A 16,143-nucleotide genomic window follows, 5' to 3' on the forward strand; every position below is an offset into this window, starting at 1 on the left:
AGTGTCCATAGGAGATGGCCCTGAAGCCATCCTAAAAACAACAGCATAGCTACCTCATTGGAAGACAGTCTTCCTAAGGTTTTTTCCCTTAGCACACAGTACTCTGAGATTACTTGGATGAAATTGGAAATGTTTTGATAGAAACAAGGTAACTACCTCCACTGGAGGAAATGCCATACTGCAGAGGCCTTTTTGTAAGGGACAGTTGATCCTCTGAACCTCGTTCATCATTAGAGTCTGAAGTTCAGCATATGTTCTCCTCTTGCCCACCACGACCCTCACATTAACCTCCTTCCTTGTGAATTGTCTTCTTTTGTAGTATCTGACCAGACGGATACCACAGAACCCAAGGTATCAACATATCAAGTCAAGACTGGATACTGGTAAGTCACAATCAGAAACAGAATTTTAAAAATCTAATAGCCCATTGATAGACAGGAAAGTGCCATCAAACTGGGACCAACCATAGCCAGAAGTTTCTTATTGTCTTGCCTGATGTCCTTGAAAGCTGTTTTCCAGATTATCAGTAAAAATTTTGCACTTACGTAATTTCAGTTATTATTGCTTCCTCCATTAGAAATCATCTAAATCAAGAAAGGGAAATCCTAGGAATCGATAAGTTACAGGGCCAACGCTGAGTAAATGTCAGGAGGTCACACTCCATTCTGGAGCACCTGGAGTGTACTCCATCGAACTGACAGTAATAGATTAGACATGTGCGTGTTTGTTCAGTCCAGTGTTTGCAGAGTGCTGACTGCATGTAAAAGTGTGGACTGGTGGCTAGGAGGATGGCTGTGGGCTGTGGCTTTTGCAATTCCAGCACCAAGACTCAAGTGGAGGCCGCCTGCCTTGAAGGAGGAACTACAGAGCCAGCCGAGATTGAGTTAGTGCTGCCCTCAGGTAAAAGCTCTTGCAGGAGAACCATGCTGTCCCCATCTCTCCCAGTGCTGCTGCTGCTGCTGCTGCTGCTGCTGCTGCTGCCGCCGCCGCTGCCCAGATCCCAGTGGGTCTGCAGTCTTGTGAGGTTTGGGTTGTCTGCTTCTGTGTCCCTCAGCCTTTGCCTCAGAATCCATAGTTTTCCTGCAGTATCTGCAGACCCCTGAGGGAAGTGAAGAGGAGTGTCTCCTCCTCTGTTAAATCATCCTTCCCGTCCTCCACTCTCCTTCAGAGCCATGGTCTTCCATTCTGCATTTCCTCACTGCCACAGATGCAAATGTTTTCAGGGTTCCAGATTTGCATGTCCTATTTCTTTGAAACATTCCCATGCCACACAGGTATTTATTGTTGCACGTATCCTGTGCCACGGGCAAGTGGACACCGTGACCAGGAGATGTTGTGATTTACTGAGATCTCAGTGAAGGAGATAAAAACTAGGGTTGTTGGCAGGGCGAGGAGGGCAACACTGGGGAGTGGGTGCTAAGCCTGGTGCCCTGGCCCTGGACTTCCTGCCCTGAGTTTTCTCCCCAGATATTCCTCCTGCCAGAATATCCTCAACGAGTCCAGCTTCCCCTCAATGGAAGACGCAAAGTGTCATAGTTTTGTAAGGGGCTCGTCTGTTCTTTTAAAGACCACAGTAAAAAATGAATTTCAGTCAAAATCTTTTAACCCCCGTACATTTTTGTGCCACAGATATCTAAATGGCCTGGAACTGGCCTTGAATTCACCGAGAGCTACCTATCACTAAAAATTGAGAATTTTGTCTTTTAAAGGAAGGAGAGTATAGCCCAGTGGTGTACCCAGTGGTAGAGTGCAGGTCCAGCATTTGCTAGACCTTAGATTCTACCTCCTGTACCACAGTAAACAAACAAGTAAAATTTAAGAGCCCAGGTTTATTTCAGACGTCTAGATTTATCTATACCTTTATAACATTTTTCTCATGGAAATCAAATAGGAATTTCTGCCACCCCCTTCTATCTCTCCCATCCAACCATAACCAAAATTTGACTTAATAATGGTATCTGAAATTAATTTTAATTTTTAATGCAATGTATAACGTCTGATTTTGTAGTGCATATTAAATGCCAGAATCCTTTTATATCCCAAGAGTTTTAAACTGCTTTCTGTTAATTAAGCTTTTTATTTTGAAGTAATTGTGGATGCAGATGCCTCTGTAAGAAATGAAATGGAAATTCCACATACTCTTTACCTGGCTTCTCTCAGCCTGCACTGTTGCTATGGTGATAACAGCATCGACGTGTGCAGCCAAGCTATAGAGTATTACTGTCCCCACAAAGATTCCTTGTTGTCCTTTAGGAGCCCAGTCTGCTTCCACTCCATCCCTCTGGAATCTTTGCAGCTGCTGATTTCTCCAGGCTCTCAGTTTGTCTTTTTTTTTTGAACGCTACGTCTATGGAGCTGTGCAGTATATAGCACTTTGCTGCTGCCATGCTTCTGTCTCTTTTCTTTGCGTATTGCAGGGGGGAAAACACAGGCAATTAAGCATGCTAGGCTGTTGCCCTACCATTGAGCCCTGCGTATCCAGCCTGGATGGACATTTTTCATTGGGCAAAATTCTTTGGAGCTTCAAGTGTGTTGTGTGTAACAATGGCTTGTTCCTTTGTATTACTGGCTAGTATTCCCTGATGGCTGTACTTCATTTAATCCCTTGCTAGTGGAAAGAAATTCACACTGTTTCCAATTGGGAGCTAGTTACAAAATACAAAAATAAAAGTAAACTTCTGTAGGCATTCATTTATAGATTTTTGTATGAGCAAGTCTTAGTTTTTCTGGAATAAATGCCTAAAGGCACAGTTGCTCAGTCATATTGTAGTTTGGTTTGATTCAATTTGCTTATTTGTTTGTTTTGTCTCTTTTAGAGACAGAGTCTCATGTAGCCCAGACTAGCCTCAGACTCCTTTTGTAACCAAGGCTGGCCTTGAACTCCTGATCCTTCTGCCTCTGCCTCCCAGTTTTAAGGAATTGTCAAACCGTTCTCCAAAGTGGCTGTACCATTTGCCATTCCCACCAGGAGAAGATGAACAATCATTTCCTCCACTGCTTCGCTTGCATTTGGTGTCAGCACCATTTTTTAATTTTCCCTTGCTGAGAAGGTCTATAATAGTAGAGCATCACCCTTAAACTTGCCTACCAGCTAATGATGGATATCTTTGTTTGCATGCGCTTGTTTTCCGTCTGTCTGCTTTGCTGAAATGACTGTGCTGACCTGGTTACTTGCATTTTATCATTATTTCCAGTTTCTTATGTATTCTACACACTCACCCTTTGTGAGAGGCATGCATGGTTTGTAAGGATCCTTTCTCCATCTGTAACTTGTCTTTTCCTCCTGACAGTCTTTGAAGAAGAAAAACTTTTTATCTTGATGAGGTTCGTTTTTATCTGTTTCCTTCTCATAATCATAATTCCATCATCCACTTTAAGAACCCTTGCCCTAAACTATATCCCAGAGATGTTTTCTATCATGCTTTTTTTTTCCCCTGAAAGTTTTTAGGTTTTACATTTAAGTCCACAGTAGATTTTGAACTGCTTTTATGTAGAGACAGCTGACTTAGAAGAAGATTAGCTTTCTAATTTAGGGGTGTCTGACTCTCTGGCATCTTCATCTTTGTCAGCAGTCAAGAGAATATTTATGTAGGTTTATTTCCAGGTCTCTGTTTTGTTCCCTTGATCTGTTGGTGTAGCCCTTTGCCACTACCACAGTCTTGATTAATGTAGCTGCACAGTACACTGGGTATTTGGAATTGGTTAGCCTCGTTATTCCCATTCTGTTTCTCTTTACAAAATTATTTTAACTATTGTCATTTCTTTCCTTTTTCATATAAACTTGAAAATAATTTTCTTAACTTTTATAAAAGGGCTGATTTTTGTTTTGGGTGTTTTTGGGGGGTGCGGGGAGTGGGGTGGGGGAGCAGCAGGTGATACAGTTTCTCTGTGTATCAGCTCTATCTGTCCTGGAACACTTTGTAGACCAGGCTGGCCTTGAACTCACAGAGGTCCACCTGCCTCTGCCTCCCAAGTGCTGGGATTAAAGGCGTGCATCACCACTGCGCAGCAAAAAGGGCTGATTTTTTAATAGGAATTATTTATCAGTTTGGAGATAACATCTTGACTACATTGAGAACTATTGATGAGTTTTCTGTTTCTGTGGATTTGCCTATTCTGACCATTCATGTGTGTGCAGTTGTATAGTATGTGGCCTATTGTGTCTGCCCCCTTTAACATAGTGCAGTGTATTCAAGGTTTCTCCATGCTCCAGCATGTGTCAGGACTCCATTCCTTCTTATTGCCAAATAACCATCTGTCGCACAGACATTCTCATCTTCTCTCTCTACGCATCAGTTGATGGACATCTGGGTTACTCGTACTTTTTGGCCATGGTGTGTCTAGGAACATCAATATATGCAAGTTTTTGTGTATATGTGTTTCTAGTTCTCTTAGATATATATTGAGGAGTTGAATTATTGGTCATACCAAACTTTACCTTATCAAATCAGTAGTACAAGAGGTCTGTGTCCTCTCCACAACTTGGCCATTGCTTTGTCTGTCATCTTGATTATGTCCTCCATCATGGCATGAAGTGTCTTCTCGTGATTTTAATTTGTGTGTTCCTGATGACAGATGCTGATGGACACCCTTTTTGTGTGCTTATTGGCACTTGTATATTTCCTATGGAAAAATGTCTATTCAGATCATCTGCTCATTTTAAAACTGGTTATTTTTCCACATTATAAGTTCTTTTGTTTATTCTGGATACTAGACTCTTAACAGAAATATGATTTTCAGATGTATGCTCCCATGCTGTGGGTTGTCTGGGGTTTTTGTGGGACTTAGCTGGAGGAATAAATTACATCTACCCTTCTTTCCTAGAAGCAAAAGTCTCTCAAACTAGTTTTGTAATAGCTTTTGGAAGGGCCAAAGCATGTCTTATTGCTTCAAGCTCCCAAGTACTATATACCCAGTGTGGAGAAAAATCCTATTCTAGCATTTGTTTTATGTGTGTGTTTCACATTTAGCCATGAATCAACTTCATGAAGAGACCTTTAATGTTTACATTTCCATGTATTTTTGTGACTTAGCTCTCTGGTGTACAAAACCTGTGGGTTATATGCTAAGATGTACAGCCTGTCAACCTCTGGGTCTATTGAGGCCTACAGGAGCCCTAAACAAATCATTGTGCCTGAAGGTTATCATTGCCATAGGTGAAAATGTTGAGGAGTCCTGCTTAAGAAAACACTAAGAGGGCCATAAAGCCCAAGCTGCAGGGAGACATTTCACTTGTGGATGGTTTTAAGCTCTGCAGCCAGGGCCATGGAAATAGGCAAGATGAGTGAGCAGTTCCCATTTCTAGGCTAACTAGGTGAGCCTTTAATCTTTTCTTATAAAACAGTGGTCAATTTAGAATCACACACACACACACACACACACACACACACACACACACACACAAAATCAAGAATTCTGTGGCATGTCTTGTCTTCTGGTCTCTTCCTTCCTCCTGAAAGAGGCTCTTTTGTCTCTGTGCTTCTGACTCCACTTCTCACAGAAGCCTGAGCCCTGCTGAATAGCTGGGGCTGACATCAGAAGTATATGGAACATTTCCTTTGTTTCATAGGTGCCTAGGTGAGTCTTTCCAGTCCTTACCATTGGGGACTGTGCCAGAGTGGCCTGGCTTCTGAGGCATCCTTGCGTTTTGCTCAGTCCCAGCGGCAGGACTGTGTTCCAGGCACCCTCTCTGGGTCTTGGTTCTGCAGCTCCACAGGCTTCATTAAGGACACTCTAAACTGGCTCTTCCTGTGTGGGTCTCATCTTTCCTGGGCTCTGCATTGTTCTCTCGCTTCGGTTTTCAGTCTAATTCGGTTGTCTGCGGCTTTCCAAATCCTGTACCCTCCTCCACTTGGTCTTTTCTAGTATGATTTCTTATTTGTGTGGATGTCACCTTCCTTTGTTACATCTACACAACTAATCATTTCCTTTTCTTCCTTCATCTCTCCTTTTCCTGATTATTCGAGAATAGTTTTGATCTTAAGCACTCAAGCTCATTACAGACTACATGCGCTTCGTTTTCATTTGGTATGTGATTTGTCTCTTACGTCAAAGGAAGGAATGTATGTGAAAGGCTTTTACAAACCCGAAAGCTATAGACCCACGTATAACTGATCTGGTTAACAAAGGACCACTGTGCCTCTTTTCACGCTTCCTGCTCCTTCTGAGCCAAAAGAACTTCTCCATAGAGGAGGGAAATATTGAAGAAAAATAAAGCAGTGGAGCTGTCTCTTAGCAACTGAATTCCTGCCTTATAAATCTTACCCTCTCTAGATTACTGCTGCTCAGAATCATTTGCTTTTGTTACATGCTCAGTACAAATAACGTTATTAAATTATAGGAACACAATGGGGAAAAAAATCAAAGCAGTGAGTCACTCTGTGAATCGATTGTACTCTGTCTTTGCACAAGGCTGCTGATAGAGTTGAGTTGTTTCTTTCTCTTGGTTCAAATAGTGGAATTCTTATTAGATATCTTTCATTGCAGCTTCGGTGGTAAACACAGTAGAAGCTAATATCACCTTAGGCATTTCTAGGTTGCCTGAGCTCCTATGTGTACTCCGTAACACAGTTGTGTATCAATTAGGTTGTATGTCATTTAAGCCAAATAAGAAGATTGGATATATGAAACACAAGCCAAATCAGGATGTGATTATTTACACTATAAAATAACTTTTCTCTAAGGACTTTTCAAATGGCAGAGTTTTGTAGTGTATTTCATCCAGCTAGTGTATTTCTAGTGTCTCCCACACTAGAACACAGGAATAAAGATTGTGTGTGTGGATGTGCATAGATAAATAGCCCTGGGCTTTCTGTAGACAAAGGTAGATAAGGCAGTCTAGTCGGTGATATATGCCTTGTGAGAAGAGAGCGGCTTGCTGTGGAGGCAGGGCGGGAGGAAAAGGCCATGCTTCCTGCTGGGCAAGCTAGTGCAGGGACTGTAGAAATGAAGGCTAGCAGAGCTCCAGGTGAGCCATGAAGACGGCATGCTGGAGTCAGCAAGCTGCTGGCATCTTCCCTGCTAGAGCTGGGAACTCAAATTCAGTATTAGGCAGTAGACAGCCGCTCAGCCTTTATTTTGCTTTGTTTGGCTTTTTAATTAGTCTTACTTAGGAAAATTTGGCAATAATACTGGATTTCAAAAAGTCTTAAAAGATGACTTCTCTAATAGCTTTTCAGACTCCTTTGCTATAAAAGACATGTTTGTAAATAAATGGCCCCTGAAGTGCCTCCATTTCCAGTCATTTTGTCACAGTTCGATGAAGTAAGACAAAGCACTCACTGGCACACCACTCTAAAATGCATGATAAAATGCGACTTCTCATCTTACTCAGACCACTTACAAGGGGCCAGGGCAGTCCTCTTAGGTCTCCCTTCTCCAGCTGGAGCAGTACAGAAACCCTCCACTCTCTTTTCCCCCATACCTGGAGAAGAGTGGATGTCTATAAAGAAAAGCCTTTTGGTACTAGCCCTCTTAGATTCGTTCACAATTTTGCCAGGTATCTGTAGAAACTCAGAGGTTTTTGTTTTTCTGCCTTTTCCTTCAGTCAGTAGGAAAAGCAGAATTGCCTGTGAGCACTCTGGTGGACGTCTGCTGACGGAAGGCGATGGAGTGCTGTGCAAACCTACAGGAAGTGGTGGTAGTGAAGGAAGTAGTTTTCAGGACCGGCATATGGTGTAGTGGTAGAGCACTTACTCAGTATTCAACCCTGCACTGCAGAAATCTTATCGAAGGCGTGCATACGTATATAAATTTTAGGTGCTTTGTTAGTAGGAACAGTCTTAGTTGTGACTACAGCATTTTAAGAAGAGACTAAATAATGGAGCTGCCTGTAGTTTTCCATTCCTCAGGGAATGTGTAGCATCAGAATGATCCTGTGATCAAAGAAGGAACATTCCCTGCAGGTTACAATGTTTTTAAACCACAGGACTGCGGTTGTCGATTGTCGCTTAGGGTAGACTCCTTGCCTGCCATGCAGGAAGCCTGGGGTTCACTCTCCACTACCAGTTATAATAAAACACCAGTAGAAAAGCCAGGTGGTTCTGTGAACCATACTAGAAACCGGGAGGTTGGGAATGCTAATCCTCAAATAATTGGTAAGTTGCTGCATTGCTGGGCAAATTGATGAGTTTTTTTCCCCTCCCAGTTTTCTGATTAGATCGCCTGAAGCTCCCCTAAACCTAAAGAAACTGCCACTTCAACCATACACAGCACAGGAGACACAGGAAGGGACCGTCACTAGGGCTCTTGTGGCGAGTGTTTTAAGGATAAGACTGTAAGATGCTGTACAGCAAACTAATTAGCGTGTTCTTCAAAACCTCGGTGTGTTGACTGGCAAGTCCACACTTGAGTTTAGAGCTGCAGCAGTGAACAGGAGTGGGGTGTTCAGAAGGACTGATGGTTTCTGCTGTGGGATTCCTGGGGCAGTGTCAGGTCAAAGGGCTTAGTGTAGACATTTCGGGAGTCTTTGCGCCATCTGTCTCTTCCTCTGTATATCCTCCCACAAAAGGGGAAAAAAGCTTTGACCCACGAAAGAAAAACCCAAAGCTCCTAAAACAGACTGTATTTGGTTCTTGTCTGGTTCCTGGTAGCTTGGGAAGGTCTCTCTTGAGCCGGCTTCAGGCCTCCTTAGCAGCCGCGATTTCTCCCTGGGATTCTGGAATAATACCATCTGAGTTTAGGGGCACACTGCACCCTTCTTATCCTGATAGAGAGTGTGTGTCCTAAGATAAAAACAGGTAAACGTAACAATAGTAATTAAAAATAAACCTAAAACAGTGCGTGTTTACTCTGTGATGAATCATGGTAAAGTTTTAATAACAAATTAAGTGTGGTATTATTTTGAAAATACATTTAGGGGTTTAAAACGAGATGTATTTTCCTCTCAGTCTCTGACCCAAACATGAAGAGAAGTTCAGAATAGTGCTTTGAAACAGCGGCTCCTGCCATTTGTCCAAAGCACTACTTTGATCTGAAGTTAGGCTGGACCGCAAGGGTTAAAGAGGAGCAAAACTGTAGAAATGAGAACTTACTTTGAATGTTTTTCATTTACCATGTTTAGGTGCAAGATTGAACTTGCCATGTTGAATTAAATCAAACTGCTGCACACTCAGTTTAAAAAAATAATAATAATCATATCCCTGGCTTGAAAGCTAGAATTGAATTCGTTTGAAAACCAGAATGATCATGGACCAGTTTTAAAACATGAAAATGCTCCAAACCACCTTGGCTAGAGCTGAGTATTATAGAACCAGACCATAAAACATGAGGGCTGGGCATGCTCCACAGCAGTGGGAGCCGCAGCACACCAAGGCCGCAGTGAATACTGGTGCCCAGATTGTGTGGTCTAGTCCAGGCTGCAGCATCAGCATGAATAGTGGAAGACATGGTGGGGGAAGGGGAAGCCACAGAGACAGAGTGGAGTGGAAAAAGTTGCCTGGGCAGCCACAGAGCAGATTTTAGATATACAAAGATGATAGCTTCTTTCTTCGTCTTCCTCTGGATATCTAACCACAAGAGGCCATGGAGGCTATAAGGAGGAAGAAGCCTCTGACTCTAGAAGGGTAACACAAGGGAATGCAGGCTGTAAATGATCATCTGTATTACCTGAGACTTGGCAATGGCTGGGGCAGAGCACCTGGGTTTAAACTCAGTGGCCCAGGGCATTCCTTGGTTCCGTTTCTTTAGCTGATGCCTCATAATCTACAAGGCTGTTTACTATGTGCGGCTCATTTGCCTATTGTCCCAAGTTCCCTAGTAACAGGACAGAGGAGCTAAGGTGGTCTTCTCTCAGCCCAGTTTCACAGTGGTGCTCACTTCCAACAGTAAAGGATGTCTAAGACTTGTCTTTTCTTTCTAGGTAACAGTATGACCAAATACATCGAGAAGCTAGAAGAGATTAAAAAAAGTGAGTACCACTACTGATGGATTGAGGGAAATGATGGAGCTCTGTAGTCGGTCGGCCCTCAGCTGTCTGCCACGCTCTCCGGCTGCCATGTGTGGAGGGCTGTGGGGTCAGGGGAGCCCGCAGGTGTTTGCAGACACTAGGCACCCTGTGTCCACTCAGCGTACACCCTGTAGGGGACTTTAGTGTTAGAATGTGGGAACAGTCATAGCCCAAGCTTCTGGTTTCTGGTCCTGCAGTCTTTGGTAATCTTTTGTTCTAGTGCCCTGTCTTCTTATTTGGTCCATCCCTGAGCTAGGGTAATAATAGCTCTCTCTCATCGTGGTGTTCTTGTAAGTAGTCATCGGCAAATGCTGGTGAAGGACTAAGAGGTCGGAGGAAGCCAACTTGTCCTTAGTCTTGTACATTAGCCATTCATTGCAGTGTGTTTTCTTTTAATTAAAAACCATATTTCACACAGATTACTTTTAGAAGCTAATCTTCTGCCGAGATATCTGACTGGTCACTGAGTGCATTGCTCTCACAGAGAATCGTTGTTTTTTTAAATCTGTATCCAAAACCAGTCGATACGAAATGTCCATGTTGAAGCCAGAATTAAAGATGTTTTCTAAGCTAGATTCTCTTTGTGTAAAGTAGTAGAAGCCAAGGTCAGGGTATTTGGCTAGTAGGAAGAGACACACACACCCCAGCTCAGGATTCAGCTGTGCTAACATGCATCTTCTTGAGAGAGAAATTACAATTCTGAAATAGATCAAAACTTTTTTTTTTTTTTTGACAACAGGACTTTTAATTAAGAAAGACGATGTCCCATCTGAATTGCACAGTGTAGGAAACCCACAGTCGGTGTGGCCTTTGGGCAGCTTCCTACTCTCTGTTTGCTACACACAACTAGAAGACCTACTTCTCTAGACATTTTAGAGAATGTGTTTAATATTAAATAATAAATACCATGTCACAGGATCGTTCTTTTCCATTTCACATGATGTCAGTTATATGTCTTTATATAAGATGGATTCGGTTTCTGAACTATGAAGGAAAACCTTGTTTACTCACCGACTTGGCACTGCTGGAGTCCTCAGTTCAGCACCCAGCCAGGCTGCTTCTGGTTGGGTCTCTGGCCCCTTTCACCTCCCTCCCATTTGAAGCTAGATGTCCGCTCCCATGCCTTTACCAGCAGTTTGTTCCATACCAGGATCCCTTCCACTCAGATCATCTAAACCTTGCTTGAAAATATTTCTTAAGAGTACAACGTGGTTTCCAGAATCCCTGAACTATAATGGAGACTGTCTCCTGCCAAGACCCGTTCTTGGAATGGAATCCCTGAAGATAGTCCTTCCTTCCTTCCTCTGTTGAAGTTGCTGTCTCCCCCTCACCTCCAGCAGGTGCTTTGTGCTCGTCCCCACAGAAACACTTCAGAATCTGGTTTGGCACCTACATTTTAGAAGCTGTTTCCTCCCCCTCCCACCCCCCCCCCCATTTCTGTTGCAAGTGTTCTCTTGGGTCTAAAGGGAGGAGAAGCTGCCTTGTTTCTTGACATCCTAGACCCAGCTCTCGGCTGGCCTTACCTCAGATGCCATGTCTGTCTGTGAAAACACAAACCTTGTTCTGTTCCTTTCTTTGATTTGTCTTCCTCTGTGAGTTCAACTTCCTTTTCTTTGCTAATAACACATTTTAATAGAACCCTGAAAATGCAGAAATCCTTTGTAACCTGAACGTTCTTTGCACTGTACCTGAGGAAAAACGATGCTCTCTGCCATTGACTATTGACAAAGCCCATTCTTGGGACCTGGTGGTTAGATGATACTAGTTGGACCCAGTGTGAAACATCCTAGATAGTCAGGTCTCTGTCCTTCCAGTAACTCGAGAGAGGCCAACTCAGACCCTGGGCTCACTGGAGAAGCAAAGCTTGATAGTGTGTCTGAGCTGGGATAATCTTTCTTCTCAGAGTCTGGGAGAAGCCTGAGTAGCAGAAGCTCCATTCTTAAAGCTGTGTTCGCTCTTGCGAGGACAGACTGACAGAGCTGTCCAAGTCATCTTTTTATACAGTTTAAAACTCTGCGTAAGACTTTGACTTGATCTTTTGTCTCTGGGTAATAATGTCAGAAAGTCCTGCTGATGCCTGCCCTCCTCCTAACCCAGAACCAGGTATGTAGCCCCCAGGCTGCAGTATGTGGTGGGTCCCAGGCTTATACAAAAGATAGTCTACATGCTATAGCAAAGCTTGCTAGTTATGCGGACCATCTCTGTTCAGCTACGGGGATTTTAATGTGTGCATTTTATACTTACAGGTATTTCACGCTATGTAACAATACCAAAAGAATGCCAATGTGTAGATGTCAAAATTGAAGCTCCTTGAAAGCTGTTGGTTTTTCCATTGTCTAATTTATTGCTATTTTGATTTTCAAAAAATTTCTTTAGGTGGGCAGGTTGGTGGCAATTTGAGGGAAATACTGTAGCAGCTTGCTTGTATTTCTGAGGACTTTATTCAGCCTGTTGGGATTTGTATCCAGGCACATTTATTAACTTATTTTATCTAGTAGAAGCTGCTCTAAGAACTTTCTAGAAATAATAGTTTACTTGCCAAATTGCTCTCTTCATGACATTTTCAAACAGAGAAGTTTCAATTCCCTGCAAGAAAGAGCTGTAATATAGTTAACAGATGGTTAGTTTTTAAGGTATTATTATTTCCTGACTCTAATTATTAAAATATTTGGTAAATCAAGCTTAGATTAGCCTCCAAAGTAACCGTCCAGTTTGTGCTGAGTTTTTTGGGGAATTCATGGAACTGATTAGTAACACCAAGTAAATAATCTTAAACACCTTTAATCCTTTCCTTTGTTGCTAGGAGTCTTGGGTTATGAGACGTTCTGTGAAGGCCATGGCAATTATCCGGCTAACCTTTAGTAATTCTAAAATAATGAGGCGCTCTTTAAGGAGTCCTGGGCACCAGTGTAAAAAACCATGAACAGGAAGGAAGGATAAAGGCGGGCAGAGTTCAACAATGCAAGCTTTAAAATTAGCTTCATTGTTAGAAAAATTTCAGGAAATGAGCTTCTGGTGAGAATCTTCGGAGCAGATATTAGAAAAGTGAGATTGTCCGGTTTTTAATGTTTGTTGGATGTGATATGAAGATGTCTTTTTCATTGTTTGAAGACAAGGTCTTGCTGTTAGTTCAGGCTGGTCTTGAACTCAGGATCCTCCTGCCACTGTCTCCCAGTTGCTAGGATTGCAGAATATTCTCCTATGCCTGGCTGATACAAAGAGCTTTTGATGGGTAGTGGTGGCGCATGCCTTTAATCCTAGCACTTGGGAGGCAGAGGCAGGTGGTTCTCTGAGTTCAAGGCCAGCCTGGTCTACAAGAGTGAGTTCTGAAACAGCCAGGGCTACACAGAGAAAGCCTGTCTCGAAAAACAAAAACCAAAACCACAAGAACAAACCAAAGACAACAAAGAGATATTGCTGTAACTGGAGAATCACCCCCATTTGAGTTACATTTCAGAACTATAAAGATGATGCTGAGTGAATACAGATTATTTCGGTTGGTTTTTAGTAGATTTTATTTTCATTCTGGTAAAAACACACAGCATAATTTACCATCATACCGTTTTTCCGTGAGCAGTTACTGTAGTAGTGTTGTGTTCTGTTGTATAGCAGACCTCCAGAACTTTCATCTTGTATAACTGACTAGGCTGATTTTTGTTTTAAAGAAACACCCATTGAGTCATGAGGCCCAATCATAACCTTGCACCAGCACACACACACAAGTGATGTCTCATGTCTCTGGCATAGTTTACAGGCACAGGGGAAAAGCGATTGCTCTCTTTGAAGTCAGAGTCAGAATATCAGGGCAGAGATGCCTTACCAGCTGTTTGGCCTGAGGCAGCTCGGCTTCTCAAGAGTCTCTGTCATATCTGTAAAGTGTAGACATTATCCCTTGCTTTGTTCTGAAAAGGATTTGAGGCAGCTCACACCAATGCATGCCACACAATATGGCTATAATGGAGACAGTTTAGTGAAAGGAAAGTTCTTGAGGTGGCCAAGCACATGGGTGTGTGTGTGTGTGTGTGTGTGTGTGTGTGTGTGTGTGTGTGTATGCATGCGTGCGCAAATACCACCTTGCCTTGAGCACACAGTGAAGACCAGATGATGTGTTAAAGCACACTCATATCTCGAAAGCCACACAATATTACTTGAAAACTAGAAAGAATACCCATGGGGCTGGAGAGATGGCTCAGGGGTTAGGAGCACTGGCTGCTCTTCCAGTGGACCTGGGTTCAATTCCAGCACCCACATGGCAGCTCACAACTGTCTGTAACTCCAGTTCCAGGGTATCTGACACCTTTACACCAATGCACATAAAATAAAATTAAATAAGTTATTAAAAAAAAAAGAATAGCCCAAAGAGACCAAAATGAACTCACATAAATGCATGTTGTATTCTGCTTTTTTCAGATTATAGATACAAAAAAGATGAACTTTTCAAGAGACTAAAAGTTACCACTTTTGCCCAGTTGGTAAGTTTCGTGATCTTTTTATTGAAACAAAGGTGAATTTGTGCTGTTCTGTGTGAGCATTCTAGGTATTTTGCAAGGAGTGGCTTCTGGCACTGTCCATTTCACCATAAGGGGGTGAATTGGTGTCTGTGGGGGTGATGTTCACAAAAGGATGACATGAAGTTTTTCTCTTTAGTAAGGGTTCCATTAAATAAACGTATCTGCATTCTACTTTTAGTGATTAGATTTGTGGTTTAGGTTTTGTTTTACTTTGCACACTTTATATTTTAAGACTGTCAATTCTAGATTGTTTACATTTTGTGGAAACAAGTGGCTCCTTGTTCTGTCACTGAACTTTCCGAACTGCCCTGCTCTGACTTAGTTCCTTACTCCAGGCGAGACATTTTCTTCCTCACTGAAAAATAATGGACAAGGGGTCTCCAAACAAGAGGTTTGTTGATGTGACTCGAGTTGGATTTGGGCTCTGTGGACAGTGCTTTTAAAATGTGTTAAGACCTACAATCTGTAATCAGCATACTCATAGTTCCCTTTATTTCCCAATTGTATGGAGAATTGTCCGTACCATTCTATGTTATTGTAGGTCAGTATCACATTTTGAAGTGATACTGTGTTCTGCTGAATCAATCTCTGTACAGATGTGGATTTAAACTGTTATTCATGCTTCTCATCTGAACTGATCCTTTTGGGCTTCTGTGTTGACACTATGACATTTATTTACTTGTTTGTTTCTTGTGCTGGTTGTGTGTAAAGTTTTAAGTGAGTTTTTGTTTTTTCTGGAACATTCATCTGTGGTATAATTAGCACCCTGATGGTTAAGATGCCTGAAATTTAGTAAGATTTGCCAGTTAGGACACCACAACTTCTTAAAACAAGATGGCTTTGATGTGTAGAGTTTCCCAGTCTTCTGTAAATGACAAAATTGCCTGTGTTTAAAATAAAAACACATACACATCTACACATTTCATTCTTTTCTCTCAGGTCATTCAAGTTGCTTCCCTGTCAGATCAAACACTAGAAGTGACAGCTGAGGAGATTCAGAGGCTTGAAGGTAATGAGAACTGAGGATGTGGGGAACTAACAGATTGACAAGGGCGAAAGCACTCACCCTGTACAGTTATTGCTGTGTTCACTTGGGTCATTGATACACACGTCTGTTTGCAATTAGTTACTCTTGGAGAAATGCTATCTGGGGCCCTAATTATTCTCATTTCTTTAAAAATATAATATTTTCTGACACACAATTTCAGTGTTTTAGATGTCTGAATATACTGCTTCCTTTTTTTCCCAGAAAACATTTCTAATGTCTTCTGCATACACACAGGTTACAGAAGTCAGTGGGAAGAGAGACTAGAGAGCTGAGAAAACATCTCTGCTCCCATGGGATCTGCAGCTGTGTGTGCACACACATAACTGTGTATGTGTCAGGGGAGAATGATGCAGTGCTAAAAGTTACTGTGTGACAGGATTCATGGAGTGTGGAATTTTATTGTTTAATATCCTCAAAAAACAGGCAGGAAGGTACATTTCATAAGATAGAAGGCTGAGCATCAGGAGTTAAGCCCCGGTGGCATATCTAGTCAAGAGTGGACCTGGGGCTTCACTCGAAATGTCTCCATTGTTATCACCAAGGCACTCTGCAGAGTTCCTCTAAGATATGTGAGATACTGTGGGAGGGAGTTCTCAGGAAGGAAGGATGTTTTCCAGTTAGCCTGGACCAGGCTTCCT

The 16,143-nt window shown here is 42.3% G+C and overlaps 1 protein-coding gene across 3 annotated transcripts in view; it reads left to right on the forward strand.

Annotated features, from left to right (window-relative positions):
* The window catches only part of Cep41 (centrosomal protein 41), a 43,443-nt gene that overhangs the window by 15,322 nt on the left and 11,978 nt on the right, over nt 1-16,143 (forward strand). For 2 of the 3 annotated variants that reach the window (XM_036182767.1, XM_036182769.1), the window contains exons 2-5: nt 320-383; nt 9,860-9,907; nt 14,357-14,418; nt 15,397-15,466. In XM_036182767.1, the coding sequence (XP_036038660.1) occupies nt 320-383; nt 9,860-9,907; nt 14,357-14,418; nt 15,397-15,466 (244 nt within the window). Of the gene's footprint in view, nt 1-319; nt 384-9,859; nt 9,908-12,000; nt 12,050-14,356; nt 14,419-15,396; nt 15,467-16,143 lie in introns of those variants that run through there. The other variant, XM_036182768.1, reaches the window with a different exon arrangement.

This window comes from Onychomys torridus, chromosome 3 (genome assembly GCF_903995425.1).
Source record: "Onychomys torridus chromosome 3, mOncTor1.1, whole genome shotgun sequence".
Lineage (NCBI taxonomy): Eukaryota > Metazoa > Chordata > Mammalia > Rodentia > Cricetidae > Onychomys > Onychomys torridus.